The sequence below is a fragment of the Rhinatrema bivittatum genome, chromosome 1 (assembly GCF_901001135.1).
Source record: "Rhinatrema bivittatum chromosome 1, aRhiBiv1.1, whole genome shotgun sequence".
NCBI classification, from domain to species: Eukaryota; Metazoa; Chordata; class Amphibia; order Gymnophiona; family Rhinatrematidae; genus Rhinatrema; species Rhinatrema bivittatum.
Window position 1 is genome coordinate 212,192,565 of NC_042615.1, and position 14,615 is coordinate 212,207,179.

The following is a 14,615-nucleotide window of genomic DNA, read 5'->3' on the forward strand; positions in this document are numbered from 1 at the left end:
GGTTCCATTTTTGTGTTGGGTAGCAGGCCTGTAGCTATGGATTGACTCATGTGTGAGGACCACCATCTTGCTTGTCCTTGGAGAAAGCAGAGTTGCTTACCTGTAACAGGTGTTCTCCAAGGACAGTAAGATGTTAGGACTGAAGAAACAGCAAGGAAGGCTGTCTAACAAAGCCGTGAGGGCAGCAAAAAAGGATTAGCAGCCAGATGTCCAAACTGGATTTCTTTATTGAGCAGTACCACGAATATGTAAACAAGCCCGACTCTTGTCTGAGTTTTCTCCTATTTTTATTTTCTTCTTAAGTCTGTTACGAGATTGAAGAGGGACCCCGCATGGATGCGAGGTATAGGGCATGCTGGGCATGCTCACTATGCCAAGTCAAAGTTCTGGAAACTTTGACAAGTTTTCCATGCCAGGCTTCATCTGATGATCTCACCCATGTATGAAGACTAATATCCTGCTGTCTTAGCATCTCGTCAGTCAAGGTGCATCTCATTGCCATGGCGGACTACCGTGTTTAAGTGGAAAGTAAACTAAAATCCACTCATCCTTTATAGTCAAACTTTATGAAAGTCCTATGAAATACCAAGCTTCTGGTGGTGGTGAAAGGACCGTTAATGTAGTTCTAGCTCAGCTTATGAAGCCACCCTTCAAGCCATTAGTCGGCTTCTTTAAAATTTCAAAAAAGGAAAGTTGTGATTGCATCATCTAGAAGTCAGTGAGCTTCAAGCACTGGTACATTACTCTCCATATTTACAGTTGTTCCACAATAGGATGGTGCTCTGAACCCACCCCAAGTTTCTACCAAAAGTGTCACCTTTTCATATAAATCAAGCGATTGTGTTACCCACATTCTTTCCAAGGCCACACGCACATGAAAGTGAAATAACCCTTCCTTCATTGGACTATGAATCTTGACTTGCTACTGGAAGAGAACTCAAGGCTTGCAACTATTTATCTTTTACTGTCCTAATAGTTGCTAAGTGAACATTTTTAATTGTCTAGCAGACTATATCGCACTTTGTTATTCGTTCACCAGCTTCCAGATTATGATCTCCATTAAGGCTCATCAAGAGAGAGCCATGCTGTATCAATGACTCATTTGTGAACCGTGCCTATCGATATTTGCAAAGCTGCAACTTGGTCATCAGTGCATGCCTTCATTTCTCAGTACTGTCTAGACAATCTGTCAAGAAGTGACAGTAAATTTGGAAAAGCAGTTTTGAGTAGCCTGTTCACCCAGTAGTCCACTTTCCAAAGTGGGGTATGGCTTGCTTCATTCAGTAAATGCTCCGTTACAGCTCTCAGCTTCAGACTCCCCACGTATCATGACTATTTGAGCCCTGCTTGTGATGGAGAAGACAAGTTTGCTTATCATAAAGTGTTCTTCATAGAAAGCAGAATGAATTAGCCATGCTTAATACCTGCCCGTCTCCCTGGAGAGTCAACTAAGTAGCTAAAGTTAGCTGTAAAATTGTGTGAGAGGTTTGAGGCAATGCTTGGGTGGGAACTGTGCACATGTTCAATAGAGCAAACGCTTTTGAGCTAAGAGACCGGTTCATTCAATGCCACTGGATGACATCACCCATGTATCATGGATAATTCATCCTGCTGTCTATGGAGAGCCCTGTTTATGGTAAGTAAATTTGCTTTTTGTGTTTTAGGAAATTTAATGTTGCAGCTTTAGATGTTCTACTTACTTTGAAGAGTCCCCTCTCGTTGCTCAACACTTTGTAAAGCGTTTGGGGGGTTTTTGGACCCTGATTGGTTTAAAGAAATTCTTTGTGGTGTCCATTTAGTTAAGCATCTTGAACCTATTCTCTCCAGTTTTCAGTTAGTTGGGCAGGCTTCTAGTCCTTTTGAGAATGGATTATAATAATTCTCTGTTCATAGGATATTAGGAAAAATATTTACATCTGCAGCTGATCCAGAATGTTGCTGAGTTTTAGTTTCTGGTTCATCTTTTAGTGATTATTAACCCTAGTTCTTGCTGATGACCTTCATTGGCTTCCTATATCATTCAGAGCCCTTTGGTGTTTGACACTCAAGGTGCTCCTTATGGCATGGGACTGAGTTATATTTTCCACCCCATAGTATGAGGTCTCCAGAGCATTTTTCATGTCTTCCATCTCCCTGGGGATATGAATGGATTCAGACTAGAACTTGTACCTTGTCATGTGCTATTCCCTTCCCAGTTGAACTTTGTTTTTAGAGAAGATTTAAAGTTCCACAAAGCTCTTAAAGATTTTTGCCCAGACTTTTATGCTGTGATTTTAGTAATGAGTATTTTGTACATTAAGATCAGTTTTATCTATCATTTTAGTTATTTGTTTATGCTTATTATTTAATGTTAATATTTCATATGTTAATATTTAGTTTTTATCTAAATTTGTTCATTTTATGTGGTGCCTTGAGCTTTCGTTAGGCAGTTATGTTTGAATAAATACAAATCTTTTCGATATTTCTTGAACTATTTGATATCTTATGCATATTCAGAAAAGAAAAATTATGTTCTCAGCGACAAGCAGGGCTGAATTAGCCCTGATGTGGGTGACATTCTCTGCACCGAATGGACCATTCTCTGAGCTCAGAACTTCTGCTCTACTTAACATGTGTGGGAGCTCTCACAATAATACTGCCCTGTGAGTCCTTCAGTCAATTTTTGTCCATGCTACAGCCCAGATATAATATTCTAAAAGTACTTTTTAGTTCTAGTGCTTAAACAAACAAAAAAAACCCCAGAAAATACCAGGGCCCATACAGCCAATCGCCAATTGTTTCAAGGAAAGATGTTAATCACTGATGGCCACATCTGTCATAAGTGCCCAGGGTCCCTACCATGATTCTGTCACTTATCTCCCAGAATGCACAGAAACCAAGCCTAGAAAATGGCAGGGTGTTCCTCTTCATTGATGGGCGGTGAGTCCAACAAGGATGCCTCTTCTAAGATTATCCCTGCTGTTGGCACAGCCTGGGAGATCAAGTGGATCATGGAAGCATTGAGCTTCAGATCCTTTAAGTGGGCATGAGTTTCCTTGGTGCCAGAGGCATAGGATTCCCGATGTACAGGCTGGAGACAAGGTTCTGTCTATTCAACGAAGTGCAAGAGTCCAGTGTGGTCGGCGCCATAAAAGCAAGAAGGCACAGTGCCATTGATGTATGGAACATTGGCGCCATTAGGGCCATTGGTGCGATGAACACATGGGACCACCGGAACACAAGAGCCTGGACTTATGGGTGCATAAATCTTCCATGATGCTTTTCCAGGTGTAGGAGCAGAAGCTGTTACCTGTGCCATCAGTGCACAGCCCCGAAACACTGGCACAGCGATCAAAGGAGGACATGTTAAAAATTATCTTCCTTTATGGTGCAGAATATATCCATGTAACCTGAAGCTCCAACACCTGTCTGTTCCATTCTCGCACTGTTTTCTACAGTGATAGTCCAGTCAGTCTCCCCTCTTTAGAGGTCAGAGGAAATATCCCAGAGTGATGATACTGTATGGGTTTGAGAAGATGGTATCACTTCACCAGCACCAGTCCAGGGAACATCTGTCTAAAGATCAAAACTTTCTTTATCTCCTTAACAGCCAGCCATAAAAGGGGAGCATTACAGCCATCTGTTTCTCAGATTAAACTACATTTGTAGGGGAATCCATCCACTTTCACCATGGTGCAAGAGCAGTCTCCTGCTCTTGAGGTTAGTTATTTGGCATTGGATCCATGTCTTGTATTGAAGGATCCTCTGTTATCGGAGAACCAACCAGATTGTGTTCTTCCACTGATGGAGGTAGAGGGTTCCACGAGCATTCCTTCATCCTTTAGCATCAAAGGTTTATGAAAGGCCTATGACATATCAAGCTTCCATGATCATCAAACTGTGTATTCCAAGGGATCTTAATGTTTCCACCAGGCAAAGAAATTAAGAATTTTTCAACACCCTTCCTGGGAGGAACGGTGGCTTCTGGTTTCATTTGGAAAGAAGCTCCTCCAAAGCTCAATGCTTAATGCCTGCTTAGCTACCCATTTGCATGGTGCAAATCGATATGACAGCTTGTGGATTAATCACCACTGTTGAAGCCTGACAGGTAGCTTCTTCATGAGCTGGCTACTTGTGGAAGGATATCCATGGCAAATTGATGGACAACCCATGTTGCAGAGATTACCTTTTCAGAGACAATGTTAGAGAGTGGCAGTGATCAAGGAGCAGCATGCAGTGCTGCAATCTTATCGACTGCACCGACAAGCCCTTGGCTCAGAAGTGTGAAAATATATATAATATTTTTATTTTTTATCCTACAGGAGAACATACTTCCAGCAGTGCCCCTTCTGCCCTTAGTGTTGTAAAGTTCAGTCTCCACCATTACAGCAACTTCACCCAGAGGACACTCAAGGGAGCAGCATCAACCAAAACCAGCCAAACAGCCCCAGGCAGATCCAGTTTTTGTGGGGGTGAAGTCTCATTCCCCCCTGTCTCATTCTCCTCTGCCCTCTACCTTTGGGGGTAGAGGGCAGAGGAGGAGACAGGATCCAACAGTTGCTTTCCACATGGAAAGTGATCACCAAAGATTGATGGGTGATAGTTTGTGCAGTATGGTTACTGTTTATATTTCTCCTGTCTGCCAGCACAGCACAACTGTTTGGCCTTTAATTCAGATCAGTCTTTAGTCAACGCCATCTTGAGGCGGGCATGCTACTGTATCAACAGTCAATAGAGCAAGTCTCCCTTTTGGAGCATGGCAGGTGTTTTTACTCTTGATATTACATTATCCCAAAGAAACTGGGGGGAGGGAAGAAATTCAAAATTTCCTTCACATCATCCTCCCTTTCATTTAGGTGGAGCCAAGATGTGTATTCTGGATCTGAAGGATGCATATGCCCATATCCCTATCCACCCATTCCAGCTCAGATTCATAGTGGAGGGCTAACATTACCTGTACACGGTTCTGCCCCTTGCCCTGTCAGCAGCTCCAAGAGTTTTCCCAAGATGTCTGGCAGTAATGGCACATCATCATCTGTAGAGGGGGATATCAGTATTTCTCTACCTTTTTGACAGGTTAGTTACAGGACACTCTAAGGTCAGAGTTTTGGATTCCTTGAGACGAGCATTACAACTGCTGCAGGCTGTAGTGTTTGCCAACTTCACCAAGTCAGTCCTAGTACCAGCATAGAAAATCTAATTTATCTGAGTCTGGATAGGCTGCTTCAAGGAAAAGGCATGCCTGCCAGAGAACAGAGCAGTCCATATTTGAGTACTAGTGCAAGACATAAACTGGAGATGTTTTATAGCCCATTGAGAGCTGGTCCTTCTTGGTCTCCAAGGCAGCCACAGTCCATGTGGTACACTCCGCTCACCTTCACTTCAAATCTCTTCAATAGGACCTTTGGTTGCAACGGGATCAACACTGGCAACTTTTCTCATCCTAGCGAAGTAATTCAGAGGATGAAAAGATCCCCCCCCCCCAGTGGTGGTTTATGCCAAGGGCTCTGTCTTTTTTTTTTTTTCCTCTTTCTGGATTCTGCTGCATTGGGTGATTCTAGTGACATATGCCTTGAATGAAGGCAGAGGAGTGCAGAGTTTACCAAACATAGGAGTTGGTCAGTGTTGGGGCTCCAGTATCAGATAAGCCTGTTAGGTTCTAATTCAGACATACATTCAAGTAGCAGTGTTCTCTGTGAACAAATAAGGCTGAGTGGGCTACTGGGTACTCTGCCAGGAACCCCAAAGGATTTAGGTGTGGGCCTTCAGCCACAGAGCCTGCCTTCAAGTGATATGCCTTCCAGGAATATGCTACCCATTTGCCTCAGTCAAATCTTCCACTTATACAAATGGCATTGGATCAGAGTCACACACGACCTGTTCTCCAGGTGTTATGGACAGTCATTAGACCTATTTGCTGCAGAAAGTAATTAAAAAAAAAAATATATTGAAAAATGTTACTTCACTTTTCCAAGTGATTTCAGATTGGCTCAGAATGCCTTTCTACTGAATTGGAATGCCACCATATTGTATGTATTTTCACCACTGCCATTGGTAGCCTGGATAATTCAAAAGGTGATACAGGACCGAGCAGACATTCTCATTTCTTCAGACAAGTATATAGTACTCCTATCTCTGCAAAGGTTCCATGAACCGGACCCACCTTGCTTGTTTATGTAAAACATTGCCACTTGATTGTCGGTGTGGATCATGACGACATGGCATAGTAGGGCATGTTGAAAGGCCTAGAGAACGTACTTGATAGCCCTCAATTCCAGGAAATTTATATGATAGTTGCGCTCTTGGGTGGACCACAACCCTTGAGTTTGAAGGTCGGAAAGATGGGCTCCCCAGCCTTTGGGGGAGGCATCTGTGGTTAGAATCAGTTGATGTTGTAGGGGTCTAAGAGGTGAGCCCTCTGACAATGATGGTGGGGTTAGCCACCAACGGAGATCTATTTTCATGTTGGTCGTTAGTTGTACAGTTGTGGTTAATGGACTCAGGAATTGAGACCATTGGGTTTTTAGGCCCCATTGTAGACTATGGATATGTAGTCTCGTGTGTGGGACCATGAAGATACATGCTGCCATGTGACCCAGTAAGGTTAAGACTTGACGGGCTGAAGTTCTGGCAAGTGGTAAGAGTCTGGGCCAGTGTGGTGAGAGCTAATGCGCAAAGTTGTGGCAGGAAAGCTCTGTCTTGAATGGTGTCTATAGAAGCCCCTATGAATGTTAACATTTGTGTCAGTTGCAGAGACGACTTTTCGTAATTTATGAGAAGACCTAGGTTGTCCAGGCAGTTTATAGTTTGAAGTAAATTGTTCCGTAGAAGGACTGGATTTGGGGCTACTAAAAGCCATTCATCTAGATATGGACAGATTTGAACTCCTTGTTGGCATAAGTGAGCCACCACTACCGCTAGACATTTTGTGAATACTCTTGGTGCAGAGGAGAGACCGAACGGAAGAACTTTGTACTGGAAATGTCTCATCTCTGTCTGAAAACATAGGTAAGTCCAAGAATTTGGATGCATTGGTATGTGGGCATACGCATCTTTCAGATCTATGGAGCACATCCAGTCTCCCGGTTGTAGGAAAGGAAGAATGGATTTGAGCGAAGTCATTTTGAATTTCTCCTTAGTTATGAATTTGTTGAGGGAACGTAGGTCTAGAATAGGGCTGAGTCCCCCCTGATATTTTGGAAATGAGGAAATATTGTGAATAGAATCCCTTCTGGTATCGGGATGGATGCAACTCCCGTATGCAGTGTTGATGGAGTAGCTGGAGTACTTCCTGAAGAAGTTTCCTGATGAGTTTTCTGGTGCTTGGGTAGCACTGGATGTGGTAGTGATGGAAGGGATATAAAATTGAGAGAGTATCCGTCCCATATGATATTGAGGACCCATGAGTCTGATGTTATAGTGCTCCATTGAGAGAGAAAGTGGAACAGGCGTCGTCCAACTTTCTGGTCGGGTAGTGGTGGCTGTGTTATCCCTAAAAACTTAGTTGGTTTTTGGGTGGCTGAGGATCAGCCGCCTGGCGTGGTTGACGAGGAGCTGGCTGTTGATAAGACTGTTGACGAGGATTGGGATACTGCTGTGGCCTATAGGCAGGGTAAGGATGATATTGTCATCTGGGATAAGGTTTTTTATATGAACCGAAGGGTCTCTTAGGGGATGGTGTCTTGTGCTGAGTTAGCGAGAGTACTGCTACCTTTTGTTGTTTTAATTTAGCAACAGTCTCTCTGTTAACTAGTCTCCGAACAAGTTGTCTGGTCTACAAGGAAGGTTGGCAAACTTTTCATGTACTTCATCACGTATGGCACTTGCCCGCAACTACGCCAGTCTCCTGGCTGCAGTGGCATTAGCTGATGTTTTTGCTGAGGTTTCAAATCCTTCATAAATTGATTGCATGAGGTGACAGAGACCTTCTTCCATATCATGGAATTCAGGTGGAGTAGTGTTATCAAGCGATCCCTGCTGTAAAATAGGTTTCAAAGATTGTAAACATTCAAAGAGGTATTGCGCCACATAAAATTGATGGTTTTGTATTTTGGCATTTAGAACCCCTGATTGATAAGCTCTTTTAGCGAAATCATCCACAGTTTTATTGTCACGACCTGGTGGATTGTTGGAATGTATCCTGGTTTTCCTTGCTTTTTGCATGGCTGATTCTACAACCACTGAAGCGTGTGGTAGTTGTATGTTAGTATAGAAAGGTGAGTCACGCATTCTATATTTCAAGTCTGTTTTCCTTGAAGTGGACGTAGTGGAAAACGGAGAGTCCCAGGACTTTTCTAAAAGTGACTCTAAAACTGGATGTAAAGGTAGTGCTGTAGGTTCAGCAGGAGTGTCAAAAATTTTAAGGACGCCAAACATTTCTTGCCTGGGGTCTGGTATCTCTTTTGTTTCTATGCCCAACCGGATACCCACTTTTTCCAGAAATTGAGTAGGCTAGACCTTCTGGCAGGGAGATCTGTTCCGGTGGCAACTCTTGCTGGTCGGATGGGTATCCCGTTGATGATCCAGGAGAAAGTGAAGAGTGAACCAGTAGAGGCGAAGGGGCTCTAGGTAGTGTTTTGGGCACTGGTCCCAGTTGAGAGGACGAGGGCATCTCTTGCGGTTCAGCAGGAAGTGGTTGGTTTTGTTTCTCAACGGATTCCAAAAATTGAGATAAAATGTTGGTAATTTGCAAGATGGTATCCGAAGTTAAAGTAGACTGTTTTGGCTTTGTTTTGAGATGTGGTGGTAATACATCTGGTTCTTGAACATTATCGTCTGGAGCCTTTGGATGACTTCACCCACGGGGAAAAGAACCGGTGGGAAATGAAGTGGTTCTGGTAGAGCTGGGTCCTCATGCCAATAAAAAGTCGTAGACCATTCAGAGAGCACTTCCGAAGAAGTAAAGGAAGAAAAAGTCGGATTTCCGTGGAGGGAGATAGACTTTCTTCGAGTGATAACAGTAATGGTGAAGGACTTCTTCTTTTGTGCCCAGCATAATGTTTTTTGTGTTATAACTGGTTGTGTCTGGTTTACAAGCTGTGTGCTGTTGCTTCGGCATAGATGCAGTATCCTGGGCACGTCGATGCGTCGAGTCGGAGCATCGATGGTGTGGTGATGTCGGTGCGTCGAATTTCCTTCGGATCTTCGATGCGGTGTAGTTTCTTCGCGTTTATGCGTCGGCAGTGCCTCACCGTCACGAGGCATCAATGTATGTGACACAGAATGTGTTCTCTGCGCATCTCCTGCGCCCTATGTCAATTTGATTTTATATTTTTTACTTTTCTTTGAACCCAGAGGGTCTGCAGAGGTAACCCTTCGGAAAAGACTCCCCCCCCCCCCCCCTCCTTCCCCAAAAGGTTCCCCATTTCCTTACAAAAATGAATCCCTCTTCCTTGCACCATCGTCTCATCCATGCATTGAGACTCCCGAGCTCTGCCTGCCTCTGGGGACCTGCGCGTGGAACATGGAGCATTTCAGAGAATGCTACCCTGGAGGTTCTGGGTTTCAGCTTTCTACGTAAGAGCTTAAATTTGGCTTCCAGAACCTCCCTCCCACATTTTTCTGTCATTGATGCCCACATGTACCACAATAGCCAGCTCCTCCCCAGCACTTTCTAAAAGCCTATCTAGGTGACAAGTGAGGTCCACCACTTTCCGCACCATGTAGGCATGTTACCGGCGATCCTCACGCCCACCAGCCACCCAGCTGTCTACATTCTTAATCGAATCACCAGCCGACCTAACCCTTCCCTCCTGGACAGTAGCCCTGGGAGACTCATCTTCTGTGTGAGAGGACAATGCACCACCTGGAGAGCAGGTCCTTGCTTACAGGATCCTTTCCTGCTGTACCAGGTTGATGCTCTCTGATCATGAGACATTCCTCCAAGGCAGCACCAGGGCTGCCAGTCTGAAATTGGGACTTGGCCACTATGTCCCTGAAGGTCTCGTCTATATACCTCTGTCTGCCTCAGCTCCTCCAGGTCTGCCACTCTAGCCTCCAGAGATCTCACTTGCTCTCTGAGAGACAGGAGTTCTTTGCATCGGATGCACATGTACAACTTCTCACCGGTGAGTAAAAAATCATACATGTGACATTTGATGCAAAAGACTGGGAGGCCCCCCTCTTGCTCCTGGACTGCTGCCTTCATCTCAAATTTGTTCAACTCCTAATTAAGTTTTAGGTTGCTATGGGATTAGGAATGTCTAATTAGGGTCCTTTAAATTTATTAGTGTATTGACTATGTATCTGGTAGTGGCCTACAAGGTAATGATCAAACTCTCAATAAGGTGTGGGGAATTTGTGAAGTTAAAAGGCTGATTTTTTATTTTTTTTGGTGGGAAATTGGCACCAGCCCATAAATTAAAGGATGAGCTAGGAATGGGTGGGGGGGTTGGGAAATACAAATACACTAATTTCTGCTTATTAGCTGCCTTACTGACTATTTAAAACACACACACACTAAATAATATACCCCAATAGTGTATTTCTCCCCAATACTTAAAAAAAAATTCCCAAGCAGAAGTTACTGATTCCTTTAAGCCACCAGCAAGGTGATCCTCTCCTCTGTGCTCCCACTGGATTATGGGTTACTGAGCTCTTCCCTTGTGCTTCTAAAGTAAATTAATGCAAAGCAATCCCCTTGGAGATTTACACTACAGTTGTCCTGACTGACTCACTGCTGTCCTGATTAATAAATGTTGGTACCTAATCAAACCAAATCACACTACCTTAACACCTTTCCAAGATGAATAACTGAACTTTTTTACTTAGGTATAAACTGCTCCTAGCTTATTTCCAGCTTCTGGCTACCTTTTTTTTTTAATTTTTTAAATTTTTTTAATACAAACACACTAACTTTTGCTTATTTAGCTGCCTTATTGATTATTTAAAACACACACACACTAAATAATATACCCCAATAGTTTACTTCTCCCCAATACTTTAAAAAAATTTCCCAAGCAGAACTTACTGATTCCTTTCAGCCACCAGCAAGGTGATCTTCTCCTCTCAGTGCTCCCATCCCTAAACATTGTGCAGCAGTCAGAAATACTGAACTTTTAATTGATACTGATGATCAGCTGGATAACTTCTAAAGTGTTTCTCTTTCTTTGAAAATGTGATTACATTGTAGGATATAAGTTCAGCTTTCAAATAAGTTTGTTAGCAATAAAATACCTTTAATCTCAAACACTAATACTTTACAGAATTTCTAGGGAAAATGTTGCTGTCAGTACTAAGATTCCATCACTGCCCATTTTCTGTAGTACCCTTCATATGGAGATAGGACAGTGTTTGCAAAGTCTTGATTATGGTCTCTACAGGACATTAGACATGACTAAATTTTAAATTTTTTCTTAATTTTCAGGTACTATGAAGCATTCCCACCACTTTCTGAAAAAACAGTTTGCCTACAAGAAATTATGACTGTGTGGAACAAGTCCAAAGTTTGCTCTTACTCTAGCTCCTCCTCTTCATCTACTGCTCCACAAACCAGCACCAATACACCCTCTCCCAAGGATTGTAATAGTGAAAGTGAAACTACTAAAGATAAAAATGAAGCTTCCAACACTGCACCTGAAAGAACAGAGCCAAGAAGTAAAAATGAAAAGATCAAGTATAATGGCACAGTTGAAGACAAATCTGCTTCATGCAAAAAAGTTAGACATAAGCCTGATGGAAAGATTCGCCCCCGCTCTTGGTCTTCTGGTTCAAGCGAAGCAGGTTCAAGTTCAAGTGGAAATCAGTGTGAACTAAAACCATCAAAATGTATTAAAGGAAGGCACAAAACAAGAGAGGTTAGAAACAAAGGACGCACTGGTCAGAGTAGACTTGGAACAAAAGCTAGTGAAAAAGCAGAAAGAAAAAATGTTGGCAGTAGTAGCAGCAGTAGTGGATCAAACAAACAGCTTTATAAAAGGGGGAAAAGACCATTAAAAGAACTACCAAGAAAAGGTGGTAGTAATGAAGGAAATCTGTACTTGGAGACTAGAAATGAAAAAGAATATAGAGAAGAACCATTGTGGTATACTGAACCAATAGCAGAATATTTTGTTCCCCTAAGCAGAAAAAGCAAATTAGAAACTACATACCGAAACAGACAAGATATATGGGATATAACATCTGATGCAGTAGAAGATCTGTCTGAATCTGTGCATGGTCTTTGTATTAGTAACCACAGTAGTCATAAAACATACCTCGCAGCAGGTACTTTCATTGATGGTCACTTTGTAGAAATGCCTGCAGTTATAAACGAGGCTAATGACCTCATTGGGACCTCAAATTGTTCTCAACCTGAGGACAAATATTTGGATGATATTCATCCCTCCGAATTAACACACTTCTATGAAGTAGATATAGATCAATCCATGTTGGATCCTGGTGCCTCAGATGAGATGCAAGGAGAAAGTCGGATCTTGAATATGATTCGACAGAAAAGTAAGGAGAAAACAGATTTTGAGGCAGAATGTTGCATAGTGTTAGATGGAATGGAATTGCAAGGGGAAAGTGCAATATGGACAGGTTCAACCAGCTCTGTTGGTGCTGAAGGGTTGTTTTTGCAAGACCTAAATAATTTGGCTCAATTTTGGGAGTGCTGTTCATCTTCAAGCTCTAGCGATGCAGATGGGGAAAGTTTTGGAGGGGACTCGCCTGTTAAGTTCTCCCCCTCTTCAGATAACACAGTGCTTGGTACACACATGCTTGCTGGCAATCAAGAGCTTTTTTCAGATGTTAATGAAGGGTCTTGTATCAACTCATGTTTTTCGGTGTTTGAAGTGCAATGCAGTAATTCTATTTTACCATTTTCATTTGACATGCTGAATTTAGGGAATGAAAATACAGATTCTAGTGGCAGTGCAAGTGTGCTTGGAAAAACACAGTCTCGATTGCTAATATGGACCAAAAATAGTGCCTTTGATGAAAATGAACATTGTTCTAATATTTCAACAAGAAATTGTAGTCCATGGTCATATTCAGAAGAAACTCGTTCAGACAATGAGACTTTAAATATTCATCTAGATGAATCTACACAGTTTAATGCTGAAGATATCAATTATGTAGTTCCTAGAATGTCTTCAAATTATTTAGAAGAAGAACTTCTGGATTTTTTGCAGGAAGATAACAGTTTGCAGAAAAATGGAGCTGTAGGAGAAGCATCTACCCTCATTATAAAAAAAAAATCTAAGCTAGAATCTGTGTGTGGTATTCAACTAGAACAGAAGAGCGACACAAAAGATTATAAAATGACAGACATGTGTAAGGAGAGCATTCAACATGAAGATGGCTACAGCTCAGGGGTTATTAAGGACATTTGGACAAATATAAGAGAAACAAATTCTGTAACAAAGCTAGAAGTGGAAAGAATAGAAGATCAGTTGTTTCCAGATGATGTAAATTACTGCTGCTGTTTGGATACCGAAACAAACGTTGAAACCCTTAAAGAGCCTAATAAGGCTGTGCAAAGATCAGAGTATCATCTCTGGGAAGGTCAGAAAGAAAAAATGGAGAACAGAGTAGTTGTCACAGGTGAGCTATCAAAGATTGATGGTGGAGATTATACTACTCCATCCAAACCTTGGGACATAAACCAGGATAAAGAAAATGCGTTTATTCTTGGTGGCGTATATGGAGAGCTCAAAACATTCAATAGTGATAGAGAGTGGGCAGTGGTTCCACCCAGCCAAACAAAAGGAAGCTTATTGCAATGTGCGGCTTCTGATGTCGTGACGATAGCAGGTACAGATGTATTTATGACCCCAGGAAACAGCTTTGCACCAGGGCATAGACAATTATGGAGACCATTTGTTTCATTTGAACAAAATGAGCAATCAAAGAGTGGAGATAATGGATTAAATAAAGGGTTTTCTTTTGTCTTCCATGAAGACTTACTAGGAAATTGTGGTAACTTTCCAGCTGAAGAACCAGGACTTGAATATTCATTCTCTTCTTTTGACCTGAACAATCCATTTTCACAAGTTCTTCACGTAGAATGCTCATTTGAACCTGAAGGGATTGCATCGTTTAGCCCTGGTTTCAAACCTAAATCTATTCTGTGTTCTGATTCTGATAGTGAAGTTTTTCATCCCAAGATATGTAGTGGTGATAGAACACAGTATAGGGCAATACGGATTTCTCCAAGGACTCATTTTCGCCCAATTTCTGCATCTGAACTGTCTCCTGGTGGTGGTAGTGAATCGGAATTTGATTCTGAAAAAGATGAGGAGAGTATCCCAGCCCTCTCTCAGGGGGATATGTTTGAAGATCCACAAGCAGATCTCAAACCGCTGGAAGAAGATGCTGAGAAAGAAGGACATTACTATGGAAAGTTGGAACTTGAATCTGGAAAATTCCTTCCAAGATTGAAAAAGTCTGGTATGGAGAAAAGTGCACAGACTTCATTGGATTCCCAGGAAGAAGCTACTGGAATCTTGCCAGTAGAACAACAAGATCAGCTTTTAGACTGCAGGATGAATGCATCCCTAGAAAGGAGAGAAATAGAGAACTCTTCAGTAATTTGTAATATATTGGAGCCATGTAAAGAAATAAGCAGGCTTTGCAATTGTAATGCTGGCTGCTATTTTGCTACATATAAGGATAAACCTCTTTCTACAGGAGAACTAGAAGAGGTATGTGTATTT

The 14,615-nt window shown here is 42.2% G+C and overlaps 1 protein-coding gene across 4 annotated transcripts in view; it reads left to right on the forward strand.

Annotated features, from left to right (window-relative positions):
* The window catches only part of KIAA0232 (KIAA0232 ortholog), a 294,375-nt gene that overhangs the window by 150,283 nt on the left and 129,477 nt on the right, over window positions 1–14,615 (forward strand). For all 4 annotated transcript variants that reach the window (XM_029591550.1, XM_029591556.1, XM_029591572.1 and 1 more), the window contains one exon: window positions 11,345–14,603. In XM_029591550.1, the coding sequence (XP_029447410.1) occupies window positions 11,345–14,603 (3,259 nt within the window). The remainder of the gene's footprint in view (window positions 1–11,344; window positions 14,604–14,615) is intronic.